General features: G+C 38.7%; 1 protein-coding gene and 1 long non-coding RNA gene across 5 annotated transcripts in view; both read right to left on the bottom strand.

Annotated features, from left to right (window-relative positions):
• Positions 1-2,747: 2,747 nt before the first annotated feature.
• LOC108640648 lies at positions 2,748-3,186 on the bottom strand. The gene is made up of 2 exons (XR_001921331.2): positions 3,062-3,186; positions 2,748-2,870 (listed from the first exon to the last, which is right to left on the bottom strand). It is a non-coding gene; the product is annotated as an uncharacterized LOC108640648 (long non-coding RNA).
• Positions 3,187-4,960: 1,774 nt separating this feature from the next.
• IBTK (inhibitor of Bruton tyrosine kinase) overlaps positions 4,961-24,779 on the bottom strand; it is a 56,456-nt gene continuing 36,637 nt past the window's right edge. For 3 of the 4 annotated variants that reach the window (XM_018078076.2, XM_008920309.3, XM_029962708.1), the window contains 6 exons: positions 23,975-24,067; positions 22,681-22,839; positions 16,195-16,347; positions 9,679-9,744; positions 9,446-9,578; positions 4,961-7,051 (listed from right to left, as the gene is read on the bottom strand). In XM_018078076.2, coding sequence (XP_017933565.2) covers positions 6,926-7,051; positions 9,446-9,578; positions 9,679-9,744; positions 16,195-16,347; positions 22,681-22,839; positions 23,975-24,067 — 730 coding nt within the window. In that variant the 3' untranslated portion in view covers positions 4,961-6,925. The remainder of the gene's footprint in view (positions 7,052-9,445; positions 9,579-9,678; positions 9,745-16,194; positions 16,348-22,680; positions 22,840-23,974; positions 24,068-24,779) is intronic. The other variant, XM_018078077.2, reaches the window with a different exon arrangement.

Below are 24,779 nucleotides of genomic sequence, written 5' to 3'. Positions count from 1 at the left end.
CAGCCCATCACTTCTCCACCTAAGTGGTACTTATTATTTTGTGCAGTTCCTGCCATAGGTTAGTGTGCTTTCCCTCAAGGAATTCATCATTACCAGTTCAACTAGTTAAGCTTCCCTATTTAAAGTGACATCATCACACTAAAACTTGTAATCACAACCATCATACACTTGTCAATAACAGGTCAAGCACTTTTTACAAAAACATTAGTTTACAAGACTAGAAATTGCTCATGAACATGGAAACAGAACAAAAGAGAAATATGACCTGATCAGCTTGTGAAGGGCTTACAGCCCCTTCAGAACAGTAATGAACAGATATAACCAAACAGCTGGGAGCCCAGAGGAGCATTTTCTGGCAGCAGATGCACTTGCTTTATAAAGACGGTCAGAGAAAGAGAACAAGTTTTGGTTGAAAGGAATTTCTATATAGCTGATCCCAGAAAAGCTACAGTCTCCATATAGGACTGGAACAAAAAAACTTAAAGACTTAAAGACATGACCATAAATGAGTACATTTAACCTTAGACTAACCAAATTCCTACTTGAGTGCTGACAGCCACCACCTGGAAGCTGGGTGAACAGTCCACAGTTAGTGTAACTCACAAATACAGTGAGACGTAATTGTTAACATTTGCAAAGCATAAAGTTCAGATGAAAAGGTTCACTACCACTCAGTACACACAGATGGAGGGAAGAGATAACACATTAGCTGTATTTGTTGAAGTGGTGCAATATATTCTAATTCTACAAAGAGAAGCAAATATGGCTATGCAGACGTGCATGCACACACATTCTCCTTCAGCCCATTTGCTACAAGCTGTATGTGTAACACAAAGATGCGATCCCGGAAACCCCGCTGCACTCACAGCTCATTCCATCTTTGCAGTATCCATGAACGTGGACAGTGTGTCTTGTAAACATCTTAAAATACAGTGGGGAAAAAAGACTTATATTCTGCATATTTTTCCCTTCTATTGCAATAAAGGCAGCATACAGAAGGCAGGGTAAGCAAAAATATCTGTATGTGTGTATAAGGAAAACAAAAAACAGTTTTATGCTTAATACATCCTTTATATCTTTTTGTTTTATGCTAATGTATCAGCAGTTGCTCCCAGTATTCTGACACCAAATGTCATGAGCACAGTTCTCACCAGGAAGTGCTGTGTTGCCATCTATGACATTCAGCAGAAGTGGTAGGGTTCCCTTCAGAAAAAACCCTGTAGCAGAAGATCGAAAATACCCAGAGAAGCCCAGTCACGCTGAAGGCAGTCACAGCTGATGAATCAGGATGACTGGAGAGAGTTGAGCAGGAGCAGGAGCAAGTAGCTTGTATTCCCTGTGCAGCTCCCATGACCTCTTCACCTCCTGTACAGGGACAGCAGCCAGGCTCATGCAGCAGGTACAGCTGCTGTGCTTAAAGCAAAGGGCACCTGGCACCATCACAACCACATAACCTATAGCACAGGCAGCTATTTCCCTGTAGTCAGGGTTCAGTGCCTGACAAACGTACGTGACATATTCCTGCAGAATTACAGAACAGTGAAATGACTAGGTGAAGAAGACTCATCTTCTTCTTTAATGGCACTTCAATTCGAGGAGACAGAGACCTGTAAATATTTTTAGTGCTGTGAGAAATTAGTTAAGAACACAGACTCAGGAGTTGCATTCTCCTTATCTTCCTGAAAAAACTTTTAAAGAATATGGAAGGGGGGGGGAGGTGAAGAAATCTTGAAGTATTGAGAATGATAAAAAAAACTTTTGGGCCCATATTTCCTGCCTACTTTCTTATTTGAGAATGATACATGAAAATTATGATTATTTTTTATTAGGAGAAGGGAGAGAACTGACTCTCGGCTTTCCCCCAGCTGTACATTAGTACTTGAGAGAATACGCAGTGGATCTGTTTCAGTCTGCTCTAAGGTAAATTTGCCTTTTGTTTGTTTGCTTACTTATCTAGTTCTCATGCATGCTATATCCTTTATGCAAATGAAATCAGAAGAAAAAAACCAATAAAACATACCCAGGCTTTTAACAGTTTTACTCCCTTCATTATCTGAACAGTTTATGCACAATTTGGAAGAATTGACCCCAAACATTAAAAGAACGTATTTTAAAGCAACTCTAAAAATCAGGATCAAGGGGAGTGTGATTGTCTGTTCTAAACCATCCCTTAACTCAGATCTTGTGAACTTTCAGGATCGGTTTCTTCTCAAAAAAAATGCAGTTGAATGAGAATATTGTTATCCCACTGTGAAATTATTAATCCTATAGAAGGTTTTGACTGGGTATTAAAAGCATCCTCCAAGAAGGGCTACCCAAAGAAAATGCACTTGCACAAAGCCTCATGCTTTTGACAAACTCATGCTGTTCCTGGGAAAAGACAAACCAAAAAGTTCTTTTCCTTCTTTGGAAAGGCTGAGACATGCAAATTCAAGTACCTTCATGTGGTCTGAATGGAGCTGGAGAAGACCCATTCAAGGCAGGCACCAGACCTGGAGAGAACTCCACTAAGCAGCCTTCAGAAGCCCACTCCAGGATCTTCACACTCCCTTGACTCAACTGCCGACCTCTTTCCTGTCTGCAACAGCAGCTCAGTCACATAACTCCTACTTCAAGGCCCAGTTTCAGGCCCTGATACCCATACACATCACATCCGAACAGAAGACTGCAGGCATTTCAGTCACTCGAATTACAGGAAATACAACATGGTTTAAGCAACACTTTGATAAACTTGAGTACACTCTTCAAGGCTGACCTACAGAGCAGAGTTTCAACTTTTATTAGTATAATATGTTAGTATTAGTTCCTGCCAATCCTTATCTGAAGCCGTTGCAAGTTTGCTCAATTTCTTTTCTCATTTTATTCAAGTGCTAGGAGAGAAAAAAGGGGGGAAAAGGTCATGCTAAAGAAATAGCATTCGGTATGAGAAATAAAAGCAAAAGAAAAGGTGAAAGGGAGAATAAAAGAGAAAAGGGGGGAAAGGGAGAATAAAAAAGGGGGGAAAGGAAGGGAAAGGGGGAAAGAAGGCAGAACTGCTGCTGGAGCAATAAAGATAGCTCACCTGAAGAGTATCTTCATCTCCAGAAGATGCTTGTTTCTTTACATCCAACTGCCTTCCTCCAGAAAAGGCCTTCAAGGCTCCTAGTGTTGAAAGCACTAGTGTAACGTAAGTCCATGTAGGTCTTATCCATCTGAAAGCTGCTACAAAATTGGTGTTTTTTTGGTGCCATGATATACATCATAGTTCAGGAAAGTTTCCTGAAAAGCAAAAACTTTCTAGGTAGAGTTTGCGTCAGATGCAACTCTCTCATCCAAGAAAAATCTCTCACAAACATTAGGGGAACTCTCTGAACTCAAAGAATACCTTTGCTGCACCATTGCTAAAAGCCTTTCCATACATGTATTGTATGTGTGTGAATTTGTTGGCCTTCTACAATTAATAAGTTCTTTTTCAAGGATAGACACCTAAAATACTACAAATACAGTCTCTGCCCTCTTGGCACTTATGAGGTCTGCCACAGCTAGAGTCTTGACAGGAAGGATTTGCCTTTTGGATGCCTTAACATCTCACTTGACCAGGCTACAGAACATCACATGTTAAAGAGAGAAAAACTTTCCCTCTGGTTTAACTAACAGGGTCTTTGGTGGAGCTTTACAAACTTTCTTTGGAGTATAATGGATGGAATCCATTCTGAAATCTTTTAATACTTTAATTGACCAGTTCCTATTACTGGAAAGGAACATTCTCTGATGACATCATGCAAGTCAAGGTTTAAGAGTTTAAGTTACTTAATTCCAGTGTAAATCTTTTACCTTTATATTTAGAGTGAGATCTAAGAATCCAGTGTTCTACTCTGACTTGTGTTGTCTTTACATTAGAGCAAGCAATTCTTTGGGTAAGAAAGAGTTCAGATTGCAAAGGGGCTGCAAAATGTGATTACAACAGCAGAACGATCAATGAACTTCTCAAGTTGAGCACTTTCAAAAGAGCTCAAAGAGTCTCTCACTGTATTATTTACAAAAAAAGAAAAGAGGGGGATGGGAGGACGTGGGGACACAAATGGACACCAAAATCATTCAAAGTCCAAAGGCTTTTAAAGAAGTTCAGTTCCACAACTTGACTATTGCAGTAGAGCCTTCATGAATGCTTTCATTTTAGAATACGTAGCTTTTTAAAAGGTCCTGTTGCCACCTATAAATGACACCAATCACAAGGGGCAGGGAATGGGGAATTCAGTTAAAAAACATATGGTAGGAAGGTATCATCAAGATTTATACAAGTCAAATTAGGAAATTTAGTAATTTTTTTGTCAATGCTCTTCTGTGAAAGATTGTATCATCAGTCCTTATATGGAGATTCCATTCAACGATACTCTACTGTCAGATTATTCACTAAAAAACAACCTCTCCTCTTGAGGAACAAAAGCAGTTAAGGTTCTCTAATTGACTGAAGTCTCCTACTTTACTTACATTTTCATTTCAATATACAATGCAGAAAAGTTATACATTCCTCAAATGCCTTGACACGACTATAATAGCACATGCTGAAGGCAGTGCAGTACTATTAGAATTTTAGATGTATTTTTTTCTCCATTTTAATGTGAAAACATTTGCAAGTTTTACTTATCCTTCCATTTTTTAAGAAGTGACTGAGGTTGGGGATAATGAACGATGAAGAAAAGACAAAATGTTTACTGTTGTTCAAGAAACCTGTTTTGGGGGTTGGTTGGTTTGAGATATAACAAATATTTCACTAGAATCCTTTTGATAACTTTGCATTTCTTACACTAATTAGCCATAATACATTTCCTTGAAACTATATATCTGTATGCTAAATATTGGTTTTTACTGCAAACTCTGAGGTGTTGCTTTATGTTTGTAGGAACCTGGGAATTCCACCCTGTTTTGGTGCAAGTTAAAGGAATTAATAAGCCCAGAAATGACAAGCCATTACTAGAGCTGAGTGAACAAAGACGGAATTCATTTTTAGCATTATGAGAAAGGTCACAAACTTGGGCATCTGACTTAGAAAATGCCAGCCTTCTGTGTCACAGTTTAGCCTTAACTTTAAGCTATTCTACCACAACAGTTCAAAAACATTCTCAGCTCAAGAAGAGTGGCACACTGATCATTCCTTATTTTTGTTAAGGAGTATTACATATAAGTGATGATGCCTAAACAAACTGTGACAATAAACCCAGAACTTAAAGCATCAAGCTCCCTGGCACAGTGGAAGCATCAATCCTCTTACAATATCAGGAGAATGAGATTTCAAACAGCATATTTTGAAAAGAAAAAAACCCCACAAATTAGGAACTTTACAATAATTTTACATTTGATAACAAATTGGGTTCACACCTGGAAAGGTCCACTTCCTTTATAGCTGTTTCTCACAGTACATAAGCTTCCTTTTAAATCAGAAGTATAGTTTCAGCAGGCCCTAAAGCCCTGCAGTGCATCAAGTAAAGCCTTTACTGCAAGCAGTATCATCAGTATAGTGAATGAATCACCAGTAGAATTTAAAACAGAATTAAAAGTTACATCTTTTTTCACCCGTGCAGCTTCAAAATGCCTACAGTTCTTGTTTCATACAGAAAAGAAATACTTTTAGATCACTCTGCAGTTACCTAAATCATTGATTATATATAGACAGCACATAGAAGTATATTAACTTTGTGTAAATCAAGATTTTATGGTTTATTGCGTTTGTTTACAATTTTTGTGGGGAATTTTTTTGGTGTAGCTTGACCTGAAATCATTAAGACATATCTACGTAGGTTTTTTTAAGATTCTTTTATCACACAGTGATCAATTCTCTACATTCATTTTCTATAGCTCTCTCAATTCCAGTTTTCCAGAGTTTGCAAGTACTAACACTACTGAGAAAGTACAAGTTCAAACACACCTACACAAACAAGACAAACTAGACAGAATATTGCAAATAAGGTTACCTTTTTTTTTTCTTTTTTTTTATATACAAATTTGTTTCAACCAGGCACAGAGAACTTTGGAACACACTATTGAAAGCCATCTATGATAATCTTTGAAGGTTAGGTGTTTGCAAATTCCCAGTCAAGCACTCATCTCTATAGTTTTAATAATGCATGCTCAGATTTATTTCCTTCAGCATTTCAAGTGAATTGTTCCTCAAACACAGTGGTTCTAAAACTGTACCATATTTACCAGAATAAGACTATAGATGGGCTAATTAAGTGCCACCACGTTCTATCCAACTGTGTGCTTTACTTCATGACAGAGCTCACTGCTCAAAGGCTGATCTCACAACAGTAGAAAACATATACAATTGAGCCAGGAGAAGGCAAAGGTTGGGCACTTGGGAACAGCCTGGGGCACAACAGTGAAATGTACTGGCCACAGCAACCAGAGAACCAGTACTGGCACACGGAACTTAAGGAAAACTGCATCATCAAACTGTACCATTACACAAAGTTCAAGCACAAACTTTTTTCCAATATTCCCAATTGGTCAGAAAGCTCTAAAGGACATACTATCCCCCAAACTTTTCAAGTGTGTAATTCTGCACATTCAATTCCACATTAAATCACAAAATAAGCACTCACTTTCCAGCCACCTGTAAATTTAACAAAAAACCCTTACAATTTAAGATTAGCAAATGCATTCCCAATCTACAGCTTCATGTAACATTACTAATAGTATGTCTTGTTAAAGAAATTCTCTCAAAACATACATACAATAGATACTGTGGGAAAAGGACACAGTGAACATATTATTTCATTCTCTCTAACAAATACCTAGTGATTATGGGCAGTGTTTTAATGCTGATGTTAAAAGTTTCATGATTCTTATTCTTCCAGTCCTGTTTTACTTGTAGCAAGAATTAAAACTTCAAAAGTGCACATACAACTGTGAAGACTGTGTAAGGGAGGACTTTGAAGAGTACAGATTAGTGCTTGTTCCACATAGGTGCAGCTATAGGTCCCTGTGAAGCCCTTTCAACAGTCACAAATTCATCAGGGTTGTCAAAAGCTTCATAGTGGATTAATAAATCTTGAATTGCACATTCCTCGATCTGGAAGAAAAAAAAGAACATGTATGTCAGTGTCAGATCTACATTTACAACACTGGCATAGTTATGAACTGGCTTTACTGGTCCTGAATGAATGCCTGTTACAGACCTCCAATCAGGAAGGAGTAGTAGGTGAGATTTTCTTCAGGCAACTTGAAGAAACCTCATGTTTTCAGGCCCTGCTCCTCATGGGAAACTGAACCACCATAGTATCTGCTGTAAAGGCAACACAGCAGGGCACAAGCAGTCCAGGAGGTTTGCATTGGTGAAAACTTCTTAACACAGATGATCAAGGAGATGATCAAGGGAGACACTGCTGGATCTCATACTTGCAAAAAAAGGACTGGTCAGGGATAAGAAGGTTGAGGGCAGCCTTGGCTGCAATGACAATGAGATGCTGGAGCTCGGGATCTTGAGAGTTAGGAACAAGACAAATAGCAAATAACAACCTGGGACGTCAGAAGAGAAGACTACGATCTGAAGGGGTCTGCTTGGAAAAAATTCAAGAGTTATGATCTCAGAAAGCAGAGGGGTCCAGGTCAGCTGGTTGATTTTAAGGATCATCTCCTCCAAGCCCAGAAATGGTTCATGCCAATGAACTTCTTAGCCCAGCAAGAGTGGCAAGAGGACTGCATGGACATAAAAAGAGCTCCTGACAAAACTCAAACAAAAAGGAAGCATATAAGAGGTGGAAGCAGAGAAAGGTGACACAGAAGGAAAACAAAGACACTGTAAGCACACAAGAACAGAATTAAGAAAGTCAGTGCCCATTTGTAGCGGAATCTGTCAAGGAACTTGAAGGGCAACAAAAAAAGCTTCTACAGCAGCAAAAAAAGACAACTGCTGAATGACAAAGGCACAGAAAAGGCTGGGGACCCAACAGTCGTCTTCATCTTGGTCTTTAGTGGCAAGATCAGTCTTGAGCAATCTCAAGCCCCTGAGATAAGAGCTGGCTAATATATCTGCAAGCCTCACTCTCAAAAAAAAAAAAATCTTTGAAAGATTGGTTCCTGAGAACTTGAAGGAATCAAATGTCAGTGCTACATTCAAAAACCGCAATAGGGTGACTACTTATCAGCAACCCTCATCTTGATCCCTAGGAAAGTGTTACAGCTTAAGTATGGACTAAGAGCTTAAGTGGACAAGCCTAAGAACAGACCATATAAATGGCATGTGAGAGACAGAAAACTGGTTGAACTTGTGATCTCAAAGGGTTGTGTCCAGTGGCAAAAAGTCCAGCTAGATGCCAGGTATTAGCACCAATACTGAGACTAGGGTCAGTACTGTTTAACATCTTCATCAATAACCCACATGATAGAACACAGTGCACCCTCATCAAGGCTGCAGGGATGGTTGATATACCAGACAGCTGTGCTGCCACTCAGAGAGACCCAGACACACGGGAGAAATGAGCTACAAGGAACCTCATGAAGTTCAAGAAAGGAAAACACAAAGTCCAGCTCCTGGGAAGAATAATCCCAGGCACCAGTACACACTGGGAGTTGACAAGCTGGTAAGCAGCCCAGCATAAAAGTAGCTGGAGTTCTGGTGGACAAAGCTGACTTTTAGCCAGCAACGTGTGCATATGGCAAAGAAGCACAGCCTTCTGTGCTCTGTGAGGGACAGCATTGCCATCAAAATGAGATAGATGACCCTTTCCCTCTACTCAGCAGTGGTGAGACACATTTGGAGCGCGGGGTCCACTGCTGGATTCCTCAGCACAAGAGACACACGGATATTCTGGAGATAGTCCATTGAAGAGGCAATATACTGGAGATAGTCCATTGAAGAGGCAAAAAATGATTAAGAGCTTGATGCATCTGACACTGAAGAGATGCTGAGCACACTGCAGTCGTTTAGCATGGAGAAAAGAAGGCTTTGGGAGATCTTATCAAAGTGTATAAATATCTGATAGGTGAGAACAAATACAACTGAGCCATGCTCTTCTCAGTGGTGCCCAAAGACAGGAGAAGAGGCAAAGGGCACAGATTTAAATGCAATTTTCTGTTTTTCAAAGTCTTTTATTGTGAGAGTGGTCCCTGGAATAAGTTTCCCAGAGAGGCTATTAGTCTCCACCCTTGCATGGCAACTTTGAGAAACCTGATCTGACTGGCCCTGCTCTGAGCAGGGATTTGGATTAGACATTTCCAGAGGTTCCTTTCAACTTCAACCATTCTCTGATGCTGTGAATACATTTATCATGGACTCAGTAGTCAATCTGACTTTAATATAGGCCTACCTTATCAAGGAGCAATGTAAAGTTATTATTAAATTATATTTAACATTATCATATAAATAGCATGTACTAATACATAATTAATAGTAATAACTGATCTCTGAAACAGCCATTGGAAACACACTGTGTTACTTTACAGCAGCAGTAACTTGGCACTTTACCTGGATCAAAGCCAAAGGTTTTTCTCTGCTCCTAATAAGAGCAGCCTCTTGCTGGAGTTCTTCCTCTACAATAGCTGAAAACATGACAGGTGCCATCACAGGAGAGCTGGCTGGTGACGCTGCTGACCAAGGACTGCAAGAAACACAAACAACATTATGAGGCAACAACAAGAGCAAAGTCAGCACAATACACAGAAAACAAGCTCCAGAATCTAAGCCACTGTCAAACTTACTTATGATTCTCCAGCTGAGGAGAATCCACAACATGGTCTTCCAGACCTGGGCTACTACTGGTGCACCTGGAAAAAGGGAGGAAAGGAGACTGAAAGTCACAGACAGAGCATTCTCCTACATCACATTGTGAAGTACAAACTTCCAGTAGGCAATTTGAACAAATGTGTATGGTTTTTCCAGAAGAAAGGCATTACAATGCAATGGTGAATTTGTTTTTAAATGTGATACTGTGACTAAAGGAGACGCTGATGCTCATTTCTAACTACTAGAACTTAATGGAACTTCAGTTTGGGCATTAATTCTGGCATTTCCTAACATTTGAGCATTTAAACAAAAGTGCATCATTTTTGGTTTTGGTTGTTTATTAAGAAAAAAAAGGCTTTTTTCCTTTTTTACATGTGAATTAGCCAACTGAGTTATGCACTAACAGCACTGACTATAAAACATTGCAATTAATATGAAAAGAATATGGTTTCAAGATAAAAATCCAACTGTCCTGCATTCAAATTAAGCATTTCATATAAAAGAACCAGTGCTACAATAGCACTAGAGTAAATTACTTCCTCAAGTGTAAGCCCAAAAATTATGGACTTTCAGTACTCATCCTGTAACCACCCCCACCCACATTCATAAGAATAGCATAAAACCAGAATTAACAGAATAGAAAAAAAAATCTTGAAATATTTATAGAGTTCCCAACGGGATGATATTTTATGCAGTTGCAAAATGTTAACCTCTTAGTAAAATAAGTCACATTTGGTATATTGTATTCCTTAAGAGATGAGGATTTTTGTAAGAAAAATCCTACACCAGTAGGAAGAGAGGACACTATTCTCATGATTTAATACCTCTCTTTGACAACTTCTGCAATTTCCAGAACTCTAAAAAAAGTGTTACAGCATACTATGAAACGCTGGCAGACTTTTTTGAATTATTCTGTGGCATTGCAAATAACTCTAAGGGTGTTGCTATTACAATAAATCAGTCTCAACTTTCTTTAAGGTTTTGGTAATCCTTTGTAAGTGACCACAAACTCTTGAAAATGACACAAAAAAACCCCTATAGAACGCTAAGAGAATTCCAGTAACTACTAAGTTCTCTGTATGGAATATTTTCCCCAGAACACAATTCCAAAGACAACAAAAACCATGATTCCTACCGCTAAGCAATGAGGGCAAGGTCTCAAAAAATCTGGAATCCAACATCCATCATCAAAAATGACATTTAAATGAACTGTGTTGACCTCTTTGTCAAAAAATATAATTTGCCCACCAAACAAACAGTGCACATTGCCAGGACATGTATCCTTGTACTCAGTCTGAAAAATATGGACTGAGTAAATGGACTACAAGATGGGCATAAAATAGGCTGGAAATGGATTAGCTGTACAAAGTCCAAATGGAAACCAAGTACTTGTGGTGGTTCTCAAGGACTGATACTGGAACCAATCCTTTCAAGCGTCTCCGGTACAAGAAAACACACCCTCAGCAGGCCCCAGATGGATGGGGAAAGGATGTGGACAGTGCACATTCTGGATGCCACGCTGCCACTCAGAAGCCCTCAAGAGGCCAGAGAAATGTGCAGCTGAGAACCAATGAATTTCAACAGCAAGTGCAAAGTCCTGTATTTGGAAGAGAACAGCCCCACAAAGCAGTACAAGCCAGGGGCTGACTCGCAAGAAAGCAGCTCTGCAGAGAGAAAGCAGAACCTGCAGAGTCCTGGTTGGCAAGAAGTCGAAGATGTCATCAGCCTGTGCCTTGGCAGCAAAGGCAGCCAACTGCATCCTGGGCTATAATACAAAAAGTATAGCAAGGCAGTCAGAGGAATTCATTCTTCATATAAATGAAGAATAGATACCCTGTATCTATTAGTCTATAAACAGAGTATCATTCTCACTTTTGTGCTCCTCAGTTCAAGAAGGATGCTGTCAGGTTGGAGCAAATCCAGCAGAGGGCCACCAAGATTAGGTGTTAATCCTAAAGGGAGTCAGCAAAGGGCAGATCTCACTGCTGTTGTCTTCAACAACCTCACTGGAGGGTAGAGAAAAGATGCAGCAAGAATCTTCTTAGAGGGGCACAATAAGAAGCAACATACGCAAGAGGCAAAATAGGAAATCCCAGACAGATATAAAAAAAAATAAAAATCCCATATGGAGATGATTATACACTGAAACATGCTGCCCAAAAAGTTTGGGGTATCTTCACACTTGGAAGCAGTCACAACTCAACTAGACCAGGTTCTGAGCAAAGTGATCTAGTTTGACTTACTTAGAGTGGGAGTTTGAACTACAGAATCTCAATTATTCTATGATTTCAACAGTAGGGCACTACTTTTTATCTGCATCCAGCTTTGGGATCCTCAGCACAAAAAAACATGGACCTTGGAGCAAGTCCAGAGGAGGGATACCAAGATGATCAGAGGCATGGAGCACCAACTCTTGTACGAGGAAAGGCTGAGAGAATTGGGTTTGTTCAGCCTAGAAAAGAGAAGGCTTCAGGGTGACCAAATTGTGGCCTTCCAGTACCTGAAGGGAGCGTACAGGAAAGACAGATAGGGACATTTTACAAGAGTGTGTAGTGAAAGGACAAGGGGGAATGGCTTCAAGCTGAAAGACAGTAGGTTTAGATTAGATATTATGAGGAACTTTGCTGTGAGGTTGGTGAGGCACTGGAACAGGTTGTCCAGAGAAGTTGTGGATGCCCCATCCCTGGATGTGTTCAAGGCCAGGCTGGATGGAGCTCTAAGTAACCTCATCTAGGAAAACATGTCCCTGCACATGGCAAGGGGGACGAAACCAGATGATCCTTAATGTCTCTTCCAACCCAAATCATTCTATGATTCCATGATAAATTATCATCCAGGTTTTACTGCACTTTAAGATAACAACATATTAAAAGCACAAAAGAACCAGAGGAGGGAAGAAGAAGAGGAGATGAAGGCAGCTTTTTGCATTTTCATACTCGTGTTATCTCTCAGCTTTATCTCTTTTTCCACCTGCTTTAGTAATACTCACCTTCCTGCACGTTTGACGGTAACCAATTTGACAGCTACACTCTTCTTTCCACTCCCAACCCAAAGAACTCACAGCACTACTATAAATGATCCCAAGTAGAATGTTGTAGTTGACAAAGTTGTCTCAGTACAGACTAAAAGTTCTTTCCAGAGTAAGACTTCTATACAAACAAACCAAAAAACCTAAACAGCCAAAAAAAACACCTCAACAGGAATTTCCAAAAACTGGAATTACTAGTTCCAGCATCACAGCATACTCTAGCGATCAGTTAAAAGACAAGTAAATACTTGTGTCATCTCCCTCAATTTAAATGTGGTTTTAAAGTGTAGGAAGCAGTCGAGGTATTTTGAAGCTGTTTGTCCATATATACATCTGTGCTTCTTGCTAGCAAGATATTCAGTCCAGATATTAAATCAACTGCAGATATTTCAACATACTAGATTAATTCCTCAGCTGGCATCAAAATAACTAGGAGAAATGGAAGAGACAGGAAACGTGAAGCTAGCATATACAGGAAAATGGAAAAAAAAGGCTCAAAAATACAGAACTTGGAAACCTGGAAGTCCTGGAAATTAAAGACTGATGCAGACATATAAGTGGTTCTGCATGGTAACAAACTAGCCAAATATCATCAGTACTGAACCAACCTGATTAACTCAGTTGGCTGAACTTGCCATGATTCCTGCACAGCCACCAAAATGTCCCAGCACTCAGCTCCCCAGTGTTTCTTTAGGATTTGCTCATTTGAAGCCAGGTCAGGTCCAGTGCCTCCCTGATCTAATAACTGCTCTAAGAAAAAGAACACAAAGCCTGGTCTCCTGCAGAACCTCTTGGGTTTTGCTGTACCATTTGAGGCATGTACTACTTATTAGCTCATTATTAGCCATGACAGAACTAGGTCGTTCCCACACAAAGCCACAAATACTTGTTTCCACTAAGACTCTTCACTGCTCCCCGGAGTAAAACAGTGAAGACAACTCAGGCTGCCACAACAAAGTTAAGTCACGCCAGGCCTGTGTTTTTAGCTTGGACTATGAGCTACACATGCACAGCTGCACAGCATAACTCCCAAGGTGAGGTGCCCCTGGAAACAATGCAGCCACATCCACACATCCCAGCTTTTGGGATGATCTGCGTCTGGACAAAATCCAGTCCACATCACCACAATAAATGACATGGTTTACATACAGAAAATTTCTGGGTTGCATAAATTTGAAGGTGGCATAGAAGAGTGTTTATGCAACCATCCAAAATCCACAGACATAAAAAAATTGTCAGTTTAATTACCACACATTTTATCCAAAGAAAAAGTAAAAGCAGGAACATTAGTCATGCAAGTATCTTCAGTGTTCCATCAACAAATCTGACATCAACAGGTGAGGATTACTTATGCTCTACACGTGTGTAATTTCCTTCCCTTAAAAAGGAAGAGGTAAGGGTATGGATAATGAATCTTCACAGAAATAGTCCTTGAATGCCACAGGGAAAAATCAGAGCCTACTGTGACAGGAACTGTACAGTCAAAGAAGAAAATTACCTCAAACTAGAAACTCAACTCATAAGTTTCAGATGGAGGAACAAGTCATTGAGGCTCTTTATACCTAATAGAGAGAAATAAGTGTCTTCAGACACAATTCAAAACCATCCTGAAATAGCTCTAGAAGTACCTTCTTTTCAAACTGATGATAGTCAATTTAGCCATCTACTAGGTTTCCACTGGCTTAATGTAACATTTTCAGACAGTTAACATATTAGACCTGGATTCAACTCAAATAATCCACTTTAAGAGCATGCAGACTGCCCAGAGTGCACAGACTAGACAGAGCAATGTGAAAGGAAAAGAAATGACTTCATGAAGATTACAAAGCTGTTGTGACAAAGCTAATAATAGCATCCAGTGCACCAGTTCTTGCCATCTCCTATATGATGAAAAGTTTTATTATCGTGCAAGCAACAAAATGAATACCTGGTTTTGTGTGGATTTGTGTTTCATGTCCCTACATGTCCACTCACTACAGCAACTTCAGCTTTATCCCTCTGTTCCTGAAGAATGTGTACTCATCACACACACTCTCCAAATCTCTCCTACATCTCTGCTCAGACACCATCCCACACACAGTGTTCCTATATTTCCACCCTCATTTTGTTCTTTATCTACCAATAAGACATGTACTACTTCTGTCCTAAGGAAACACCAGTTTTTATACAAGCTGAGCAACCAAAAGTGAGGTCCAGTAGAATATTCTTTTCCTTAAAGAGGAATCAGTTACTGGAGGAGAACAGAACAGGAGTTCATAAGAAAAACTGGTAGATAATGAGTGTCAGGGCTCTCTACGCATCAATGGGCTCTGCAAACTCTTCTCCCTCAATGCAGCTGTGTAAACTTGAGTCAAACTGCTGTGAAGAGAGCTGGGCTGTAAGGAAGAGTTGAAGGATTACAGAGGCTACTGCTTTTTACTCAGGAGCTGCATTTAAGCTCAGTCCCTCAGTCGTTCTTGAGCCATGCTGCAGCTATGCCCAAGCCCAGCCTTGCTGTTCCTGAGCACGACATGACTTGCAGGTTTGACCTCAACCCTGCCTCATCACAGTGGAATTCTCTGTGGTTCATCCTGGTTTCTGTCATGCAGTCTGCCCTGCTCACCTCACTCTAGCACACTGTGGCTCTGCGCTTGCCACGAAGGCCACCGCCCAGCCAGTCCTGCTGTCATCTCGGCTTCTGCACCACTGTGGGTCAGCTGGCCTGCATTACTTCCAGATAGGAGGTGGGAAAATCTAAGATTTTCAGGCTCTCTGTCTTGTGAATATATCTGAAATGCCTAGCATTGAAAGTTACTGATGACAGGGGGAAGAGATGCAGGTGAGTGGGCAGCTTAGAAGCACCTTAGCAGTACCTTAGAACTGTAGTCCTGCAGTAGTTATAATAGACAGACATAACCAATGCATCAATACTTCTGTAAGCCCTCCTAATCCATGAAAAATTCCTCTAAAACAATTAAGTCAGTTTATAAGAAAACTCGTATTAGGAAATGCCAGAACTGTGTTTGAATAAACTGATTTTATCCAGTCAGTGGTTACACAGAAATACCCTTAAGCAAACGTTTTCATGCATGCCAATCTGAATGCTAATGAATACATAATTTCTACAGAAGTTAGAAAATATAGGATTATCATTTTATACATACATATACAAACAAACACACACACATATTTTGTTTGGAGACTGAAGTGTTTGTATATATATATATATATTTATATATCTCCATCTATACGGACACAAACACTTTGACCTTGAAACTAAGTATTAGCAGTGGCATTAAACTGCTTTAGTCTTTGTGCTTCCTAATCAAAAGAGCATTCTATTCATAAATCCTATTAATAGAATCATTAGATGGGATTCTTTCTTCAAATTACAATTTTATTATTTCTTTTTCAACAGAATCTAAACAAGGTCACTGTGATTCCTGTATAATGACTGATCAATTAGAAAAGACTACATTCTTACCTTAAGGTGTTTTGGACTAATGAATCCTCAGATCCTTTATATCCACATCTTCTGATAGCAGTACCAGATGAACTATTCACACTCATACTTTTTTCTTCTTCCATCACAAGGTCACGGAATGACTTGGGCAAGGCAGAATGTAATGAAGACGACCTTTTTAAAAACAAAAACCAAACAAAACCAATTCACTTTATATTTGCACTTTCCAAAACTCCATATTGTTCCATGATTCAGATATTAAAGAGAATCTTTTCACTTGCTAAAAATAAAAATATAATATTACTCAGTTTTTCTATTTCATCATTATCCTGATAGACCCCATTTGCTAAAATAAGTCATTTTGGGTCAAATAAGTAAAGAACAGGAAATAAATATCTATGAGAACAGAACAAGCCAGTAGTTTTGAAATTTCATTAGAATTAAAAATAAAGAAATCAAACCAAAAACCCATCCCTCCTTCTATTCCCCCTAACACATCCTCTTAAAAATCAATTTTTTTTTCCACAGACAGCTTGTCTAACAGTACTAGTCCATGAAAAATATTTTCACAAACCACACGATGCCCTAGTACTGTTGATCTAATACTGGCAGTTTACTACCATGAAAGTCAAGTATAGTTGATCTTTTTTCCTGAGATATTGAATGAGTTACTCGTACCTTTTAGATGCTCTATAAATCACTTAATCCAGAGTGAAGCTCAAATGATATCCTTGATTTTCTTTAACTTGACCAAGCATAAGTTACTGAACTAGAGCCTGCATATTATCTTTCAAAAATAAACCATTATGAAAAAATAGCAATTTAGCACCTTGGGTATTATGAACTCTTCCTGATCCCAAAGCCTTTTTGTTTACAGAATTCAAGGCAATTACCATTAGTCCTTCCCTTACCCATCAAGGCTTTGGAATTAATTCTTCATACATTTGCTTAAGACTTAACTTTTTTAAGCATAGCAGTCCCATTCATTGTTAAATACACCAAATACATTCTGGAAGAACAGCTCTGCTCATTATCTACTCAAAGAAACAAAGGACTAATTATAAACACTACTGAAGTAAAACAAGCTCTTTATACAATGCCAGTTGTTTGTGCAGCTGCCATAAGAAGGGAAGCATCTGAAGTCAAAGACTTTCAAACTATATCTAGGTGGTATACAATTTAAGATAAGAAATACAAAGGAATTAAAACATTGCAACATTGTATCTGAAATCTTAAAACAAAAGCATCTGAAAGCTATATATGATGTCTGATGTTAGACCACCCCGGCTTAAGTTTGGGTCTTTTTCTTTTTTCTTGGTTTTTCTTTAAGTTAAATATTGGATGAGCAGCTCAGAAGACACAAAAATCAGAATGGGAACCTCCAGATGCAGGGGCTCAGAGTCATTTTGCACATCCTCTATTCCTACCACCAGTTGGCACACAGAGGTCAAGGCAAGTGTTTGAACTTCCCCAAACCTATTATACCAAGTTGGCAGATGGTCCATATGATCTGCTTCCATAGAAGTTTCTTTTGCTACTAACATTTTAAGTAGCCTACCCATTTTCACAAAAATTCTGTACTGCAATCAGAAATGTATTGCAACAGAGAAAAAAACCAAAAAAAACCCCAAACAAACATCAAAACAATCTTCCCCCCAAAAATCAACTGTGTCATTTCCAGTTTGCGAACCTACCCAAAACAATTAGTCTTGGCTTAAAATGGTTTGTCTTAAACTGGTATAAAACTTTTTTAACAGTCACAACTCTAAATTTCAGCCTGTCCTGTCTGATATATTGTCTTTTCAATCTAATTTGTAAAATTAGAAAAACTAATTTATACATTTTTTTTAAAAAAGTGGAATATGACTAAGTTTCTCTAAGCTGTAACTGCAAAACATCAAAGCATGAAGTTCCAAAACAGCTGTTGATGTTTTAGTATAAGCTAGAATACTGTCAAACTGACAACCTAGACATTAAAATATACAATTGTTAATTCTCAAGAGAGACTTCAAATTTCTTTATGCCTCCAGTCTTGAAAAGCCACAGGCTCTCTTGATCTTAAAAAAGCCCCAAAACAAATAAGCAATACTGCCCCTCCCTCGATCAAAGTAGGTTTTGAGAACTAATAAAGTCAACATCTAGTTAACTTTAGAGATTCTTTCAAAGTATTTGATTTATTTTTATTTTTTTCCCTTCTAATTTTCACTTTTCTTCAAGGGAGGAAACATAGGTTCAGTTTCCACAAGAACTATGAAACTGGAGGTTTCTTTTGGTGGAAAAGGTATTGTGTATGACAGACTCTGACTTTCAGTCAACCAAAAAAGAGCCAGAAGGTCCCACACCCTTCTGGCAAGTGCACTCACTGCACATCCAAGATTATCTGATTTCACGGGAACACAAGTTCTATGGCTCTTACTATACTGCATGTGTGGAAAGCTCAATCTATTGACAAATGCACTCTCATAATCCACTGTGAATTTACAGACTATAACTTTGCAAATATAATACTAGAGCAGATGAGTAACACTTATTCATACATACAAAATACTTTGAGAAACTAGCAAGGGCAATCAAATAATTTACTGCTTGCCTAAAGCAGCTTAAAGTTTATTCCAGCAGCTAGAGCTAATTTTAAATATTCATCTAGCTCTCACTGTTCTTTGCTTGAATTCTTGAGCTATTGGCATTTTCCAGAACAGCAGCCAGAGCAACACAGGAGAGGAACGTACGGAATCATGCATGGAGACCACATGAGCATTAGGTTGGATTCCATCCTCCTGAAATATACCCTAGCCTTTCCACTTAAGATGTTTGTGTAACACAGTAGAGCCCAGCTCTTTTCAAAAAGTCTTTAATCAGAACCTTAAGAGCACAATATATTTTTTGGACACAGTTATATATGGGTATTCCAAAATCAGTCCATATTTGCTTTTTAAATGCAAGGAACAGTTCATAGGCAGTTGGTAGTTTAAAATTAAATAACACTGAATATGTAAAGAATTATCTGTCAGAGAGTAGATGGGCAGCATGAATAAAACAAACTATTCAGGCAGGACTGCCCTTTGTTAACCAGGATGATCTGCTCCATGACCTTCCCTGGAGTTGAAGTCAGGCTGACAGGCCTGAAGTTTCCCACATTCTCCTTCCAAGCGTTCTCGTAGATGGGCGTCACATTGGCTAAACTCCAGCTGTCTGGGACCTCCCCGGTTAGTCAGGGCTGCTGGTAAATGATGGGAAGTAGCTCAGTGATCACCTCCATCAGCTCACTCAGCTGGAGCCCATCCAGCCCCATGGACTTGAGTGTGTCCAAGTGGTGTAGCACGTCACTGACCATTTACCCTGGGATTATGAGGAGCTTCATTCTGCTCCCCCCATGCCCATCTTCCAGCTCAGGGGGCTGGGCACCTGGGGAATTTACCTTACTATTAAAGAGTGAGGTAAAGAAAGCATTAAGTATCTCAGACTTTTCTTTGTCCTTTGTCACTGTGTTCCCATCCACATCTGATAAAGGATATTCTCCTTTCCCCTCCTTTTATTTCTAGAAACAATTTTATTGTATTTATTTTTTAGAACTTTTATATTTCATTGCCTTTATGCATAACTACATTAGTAATAAGACTGAAAATGCAGATGGAGTATTATTATTTTAATATATTAAAGGATTGAATAACTCAGTATTCCCTGTGTTCATCAACATGTGATTCAATTGTCAGTTTCTCCAAGTACATTTTAGGCCTCAGAGCTATAACTGCCCTGTGACACCTCCATTCGCTAAGGCAAATAACCAGGGTGCTGCTTGATCTGCAGAATCACCTGTGTAAAGCAGGTAGCATGTTCTTCGGGGCATTTGAGAGGACCAGTTTTAAGGACTAAAATTCATCTGGCTCAATAGACTTCAGAAGATGAATCTTGCAAACCTTGTTTCTCCTACTGTGAAGGTCTTCAATTACTGTTCAGAGGTCAGGAAGAGTCTGAATCGTTAGGTGCAAAGCAACTCATTCTCTTTCCTCTTAAGACAAAATTGTGGATTTTTACCAATATTATTTCAGAATAACTTTTGGGGACCGAGGGAGCAAATGAAACCCTAAATTTTAGTATTAAGCATTCATGGATGAAAATAAATTGAGAAGACAGATATCTAAGTCTTGCTTGTATAAACCATAGAATCATAGAATCAACCGGGTTGGAAAAGACCTCTGAGATCATCAAGTCCAACCCTTGATCAAACACCGCCGTGGTTACCAGACCATGGCACTCAGTGCCACATCCAGTCTCACCTTAAAAACCTCCAGGCACCGTGAATCCACCACCTTCCTGGGCAGCCCATTCCAATGCCTGATTACTCTCTCCATAAAAAATTTCTTCCTAATATCAAACCTAAACTTCCCCTGGCAGAGCTTAAGATTGTGCTCTCTTGTCCTACTGCTGGCTGCCTGGGAGAAATCAAAACATTAGAATTCAACTTTTCTTAGAATCACTTAAAATACTGAGTGCAAGGTATTTTTAAAACCAGGTCACCTTAGGCAATTTATTTTTGTAAGTAGCTACTGTAGTAACATACCTCTATGGCTTGTAAGCTGGACACTAGAAAAACATAGATATAACTATTTTTTTTTAGTTATAATCAATCCATGACATACAGATGGCCAGAGAAGACTCCTTGTCCCTGTTTTTACTGGCTCTTGGAGAAATCCTTGTCATCACAACCAGAATCACTACTTGAAGGAAACATCATGCCACACTACCTTGAATTTACCAAACAGCTGTCCATTTCAGATCAGACTGACATGATCCTTGACAGATCCTTTAAGATACTAAAGCCTTTTCACCATAAGGCTGAATGTACTGCATACTGTCCAGTAGACAAGCAAAGCTTGTTCTGGTGTCATAACCAGAATATCATTTTAGAATCACATTTTTCCCATACATTACTGACTAATATATTGAACACCAGTTCTACATTGCCGTTGTTGTTTTCCAGGATATTACTGTTATTACTATGGTCTTAAGATAATAGCATACCAACAGACCTCTGTGGAGTCTCAAATAAATCTAAAGGCACTTAAAACTCAAGGTGCTGATTGTATTAGCATCCACCCAAAATAGAGAAATGAGGTAACAGAAACATGAAATGAAGCAGAGAAGCAAGCAGTTCTAGATATTGCCCTAAACCTTTTGACACAGAACGACTTTCAAGAAGGGACTATCACCAAGAAGCAGCCTACCTTTTCCTCAGCCAGCTAGCCATGTGACTTTTTTTTCCTCTTCATACAATCATTAAATAGCTAACAAGTTACTTGTCTGTTTTGAATTTGCAGGAGCATAGCAGAAAGGCAAAGATTCCAGCAGATGCTTACTACTGTTATTTCTGAAAGGAGCACCCAATTCATATAAAAGATCAAAGGAAAGAGAGCCAAAAGACACAAGAGGGAGATGACTGTGGAAACTAAACATACCCTTTAAAAGACAGAATGCTATTTTACTTTGAAATCCATCCAATACAAAAAACCAAACTACTATAATAGCATTTAAAACAGCTAAATTGTATAAAAAAAGACTTCATTTAAAATAGTGACTGTGGGGGGTATGCAGCTACCTTTGTTCCCACTGAGTTACAAAAAAAGTAAGCTAGAGAGAGAGGAGAATAACAGTTCTTCTAGGGTAACAGAAGTAACTTGCAATAAAAGTCTAGACCTTCTTGAACAGCGAAAACTGGAGAACTGCCCAACATTTACTTCAAGCTAAGAGCATGCAAATAGGTATTTATCCTGTAAGAATTAAACACATTAAATTTACATAGCTTGCAACTTCTACATTTTGCATTTGTGCTTTTATCCAATACCAACAGTAAATACGAAGAACAAAGCATGAGTTGGGCTAGCACCTCAACAGTTATAAACCTCGGTCATTGAACAGATGATGATATACTATTTTTCTATTCTTCATATTCTGTGATATTAACTTGAACACCTAAATTGTGTGCAATCAGCATTAAAAGTCATTTGAAACCCATTATGCATCCTTCCACCATAAAAATTTTTACCAGCATCCAACACCCCCCCCAGCTCCAAGACTCCGGATAACTTTGTTATCTCTAATTTCAGTCGATTTTGCTCTACCTCAAAGTCACTGCAGACCTTCCCCCCAGGAAGGGCTAGCATTTTTTGATATGTTTTTGACAGAAAAAAACCACCATTCGTAATGTTTTTTAGTAACTCCTTCCTTCCTAAGTTTCAGAGCTTGTGCTCAGCCTTCATCTGTGCTTTACTTGGATACCATCTGCAAATACCACATCATACACAGGAAAGCACCAGATGGGATGCAGTCTTCTGACTCATATAGAAGTATTTCAAAGAAATGTTAAACTGCAACCACTGCATTTCTCTACCCACTTTGAATTTCTAGATTACTACCAAATGTAGACACAAACAGTTCAGTCTGCTTTAAAGAAGCTATTTCAATGTCAAAACCCTCCAAAGAGAAAGAATTGATAGATTTATAACATACCATGCATTCCCTAGTTTTGCAACTTTTGTAGGGGGGGGTGGTGTAGTTACTATAGCGGTAGGCTCCATGCTGCTACTGATTGATCCATTATCTTTTGCTGCCAGGGCAATCATTTTCCTTTGCTTCTGAGAAAGTTTGGTTCCATGAGACACCATTCTGCTGTGAATGGATATTGCAAGGAGAGAAGACATAAGATCAAGGTCCTTTGAGATGACTCACCTTTAACCCTGCAAAATTAAACTAAGAAATACTTCTTTCCTGGACCAAAATACTTTGTTTAGAGTACCAAGAGGCAAGGAAGGGAGGGCTCAGAAGGCTGGGAAGCAAAAGGAGGATCAATTAATATCAAGAGTGACAGAAAGAAAAGCATCATAAAACTATTCTTCACATAGATGTCTGTAAACAAAAACATGCAGAGTAGGAATCAAGCGTCCAAAAGAGATGGACTACCACTAGATGAAAACTACTATTTTCTAATTTTATGATTTTTTTAGAGACTGTTAAGCTTAGCTCCCTTAAACCAAAAATATTCAGAGATTAAAAAAAGTATATAACAGCATATAGCCATTTTTTCTATTTGTAATAATTTTCTTTTCTAAGTTATTTGGATTCAGTCGTGGCTGCTTTGTTTGCAGCTTCTGAACCTACTTAGCAAGCAACCCTTTACCAGGCTCCATTACTACTGTCCTAACTCTCTTTTACAAGAATGCCACACCTCAAAAGGTCCTAAGAGTCATCTCCTGTTCTCTTCCATATGTTTCTAGTTAAAAAACACTAGGTTTAATACACTGCCTTGTAAAAAAAAAGTACATTTATCTCCCTGTATCTTTTCGGATGCTTCTCCAAGCAAGAACTACCATTGCTTCTGTCTGAGGAAGAACTGTCAATATCAAGACATGAGTGCTGGAGGAGGTCAGAGGATGAAAGACAAGAAACAAACTTATCAAATATAGTACTCATCCACAAGTAATTTCCAAAGTTCTAGGGAGAAGAATTAATTCTTTTTGGTTGGAAATAGAAAGGCTCAGCAGAGCAGGCCACTTATTTAAGATACTAGTTTATTAGCTCTTTCGCAGTAGCTGACAAAACAAGACTAGAGTAAAATAAAGGGATAAACTTTGCATGCCTACAGAAAAGCAACATAATGAACTGAAGTAAACAAAGCTGTTCAAAACCAAATAGGACAGCTTTTCTCCTGCTTATTTTAAACTCTGAACTGCCTAAACCACTAAGTAAATTCATAATAACCCAGCCTATCACACTTTTTTTTTATAGATTTTGGTTTTTTACCAACCCTGAATTTGCCTTTGGCATGGTTCCACATTTCTGCATACTTTCTTCAATTTCCATGATGGTTCTCAGATCCATAGCAGGAGGGCTGGCAGGGCTAAATGAAAAATAAAAAGTTACCTTACAAGGCACTGATTTTTACTTACATTCCACAGTTCCAACCTTCACTGAAATCCTCTAAATCATACACGAGATTGGTGACCAGTTGTATAATTTATGTCTGTTTCCTCAATTATGGCAAACCTCAAATAAAATGTTTCTGACAAAACTTTTATAAATATATACATATTTAAGAACACACTATAAAAATACTTTCAAGACTCATTATACTATGAAACAAAAAGATGTGAACTATGATTACACTAAAAAAATTAGATACCTAAATCCAAGATACTTATTTAGTAGTCAAATGCTCATGCTAAGTAATAGAGAGGCACTGGTCACAGCTCTTTCATGAAGGCTGAATTTGATCTTTCTCTGAAGAACAGGATTAAAACTATTTCACATGATAAACAGAACAGTCTTCGCAGTCAGAGGTCTGTACAAACATCAGTAACATTCTCAATCTTTAGGAATCGGTCTTTTTTTCATAAATGACCTAATTTTCAACTTCCAAAGAAATGAGCATGAATTAAACCTAGACATTTCAAGTTTTACATAAAACTATAAATTAAGACCCATGTACTTAAAAACTTCCATAAATCAAGATGTGTTACAACCAGATCTGAGGACGGGCTTTGAAATGAAATATAAGCAGCACTTTCTCCATCTCTCCCTACATAAACCCAACTGCCACAGTCTAACTAGTG

Source organism: Manacus vitellinus, unplaced genomic scaffold (assembly GCF_001715985.3).
Source record: "Manacus vitellinus isolate BGI_N305 unplaced genomic scaffold, ASM171598v3 scaffold_4_pilon, whole genome shotgun sequence".
NCBI lineage: Eukaryota > Metazoa > Chordata > Aves > Passeriformes > Pipridae > Manacus > Manacus vitellinus.
This window is presented reverse-complemented; position numbering and strand designations above follow the sequence as displayed.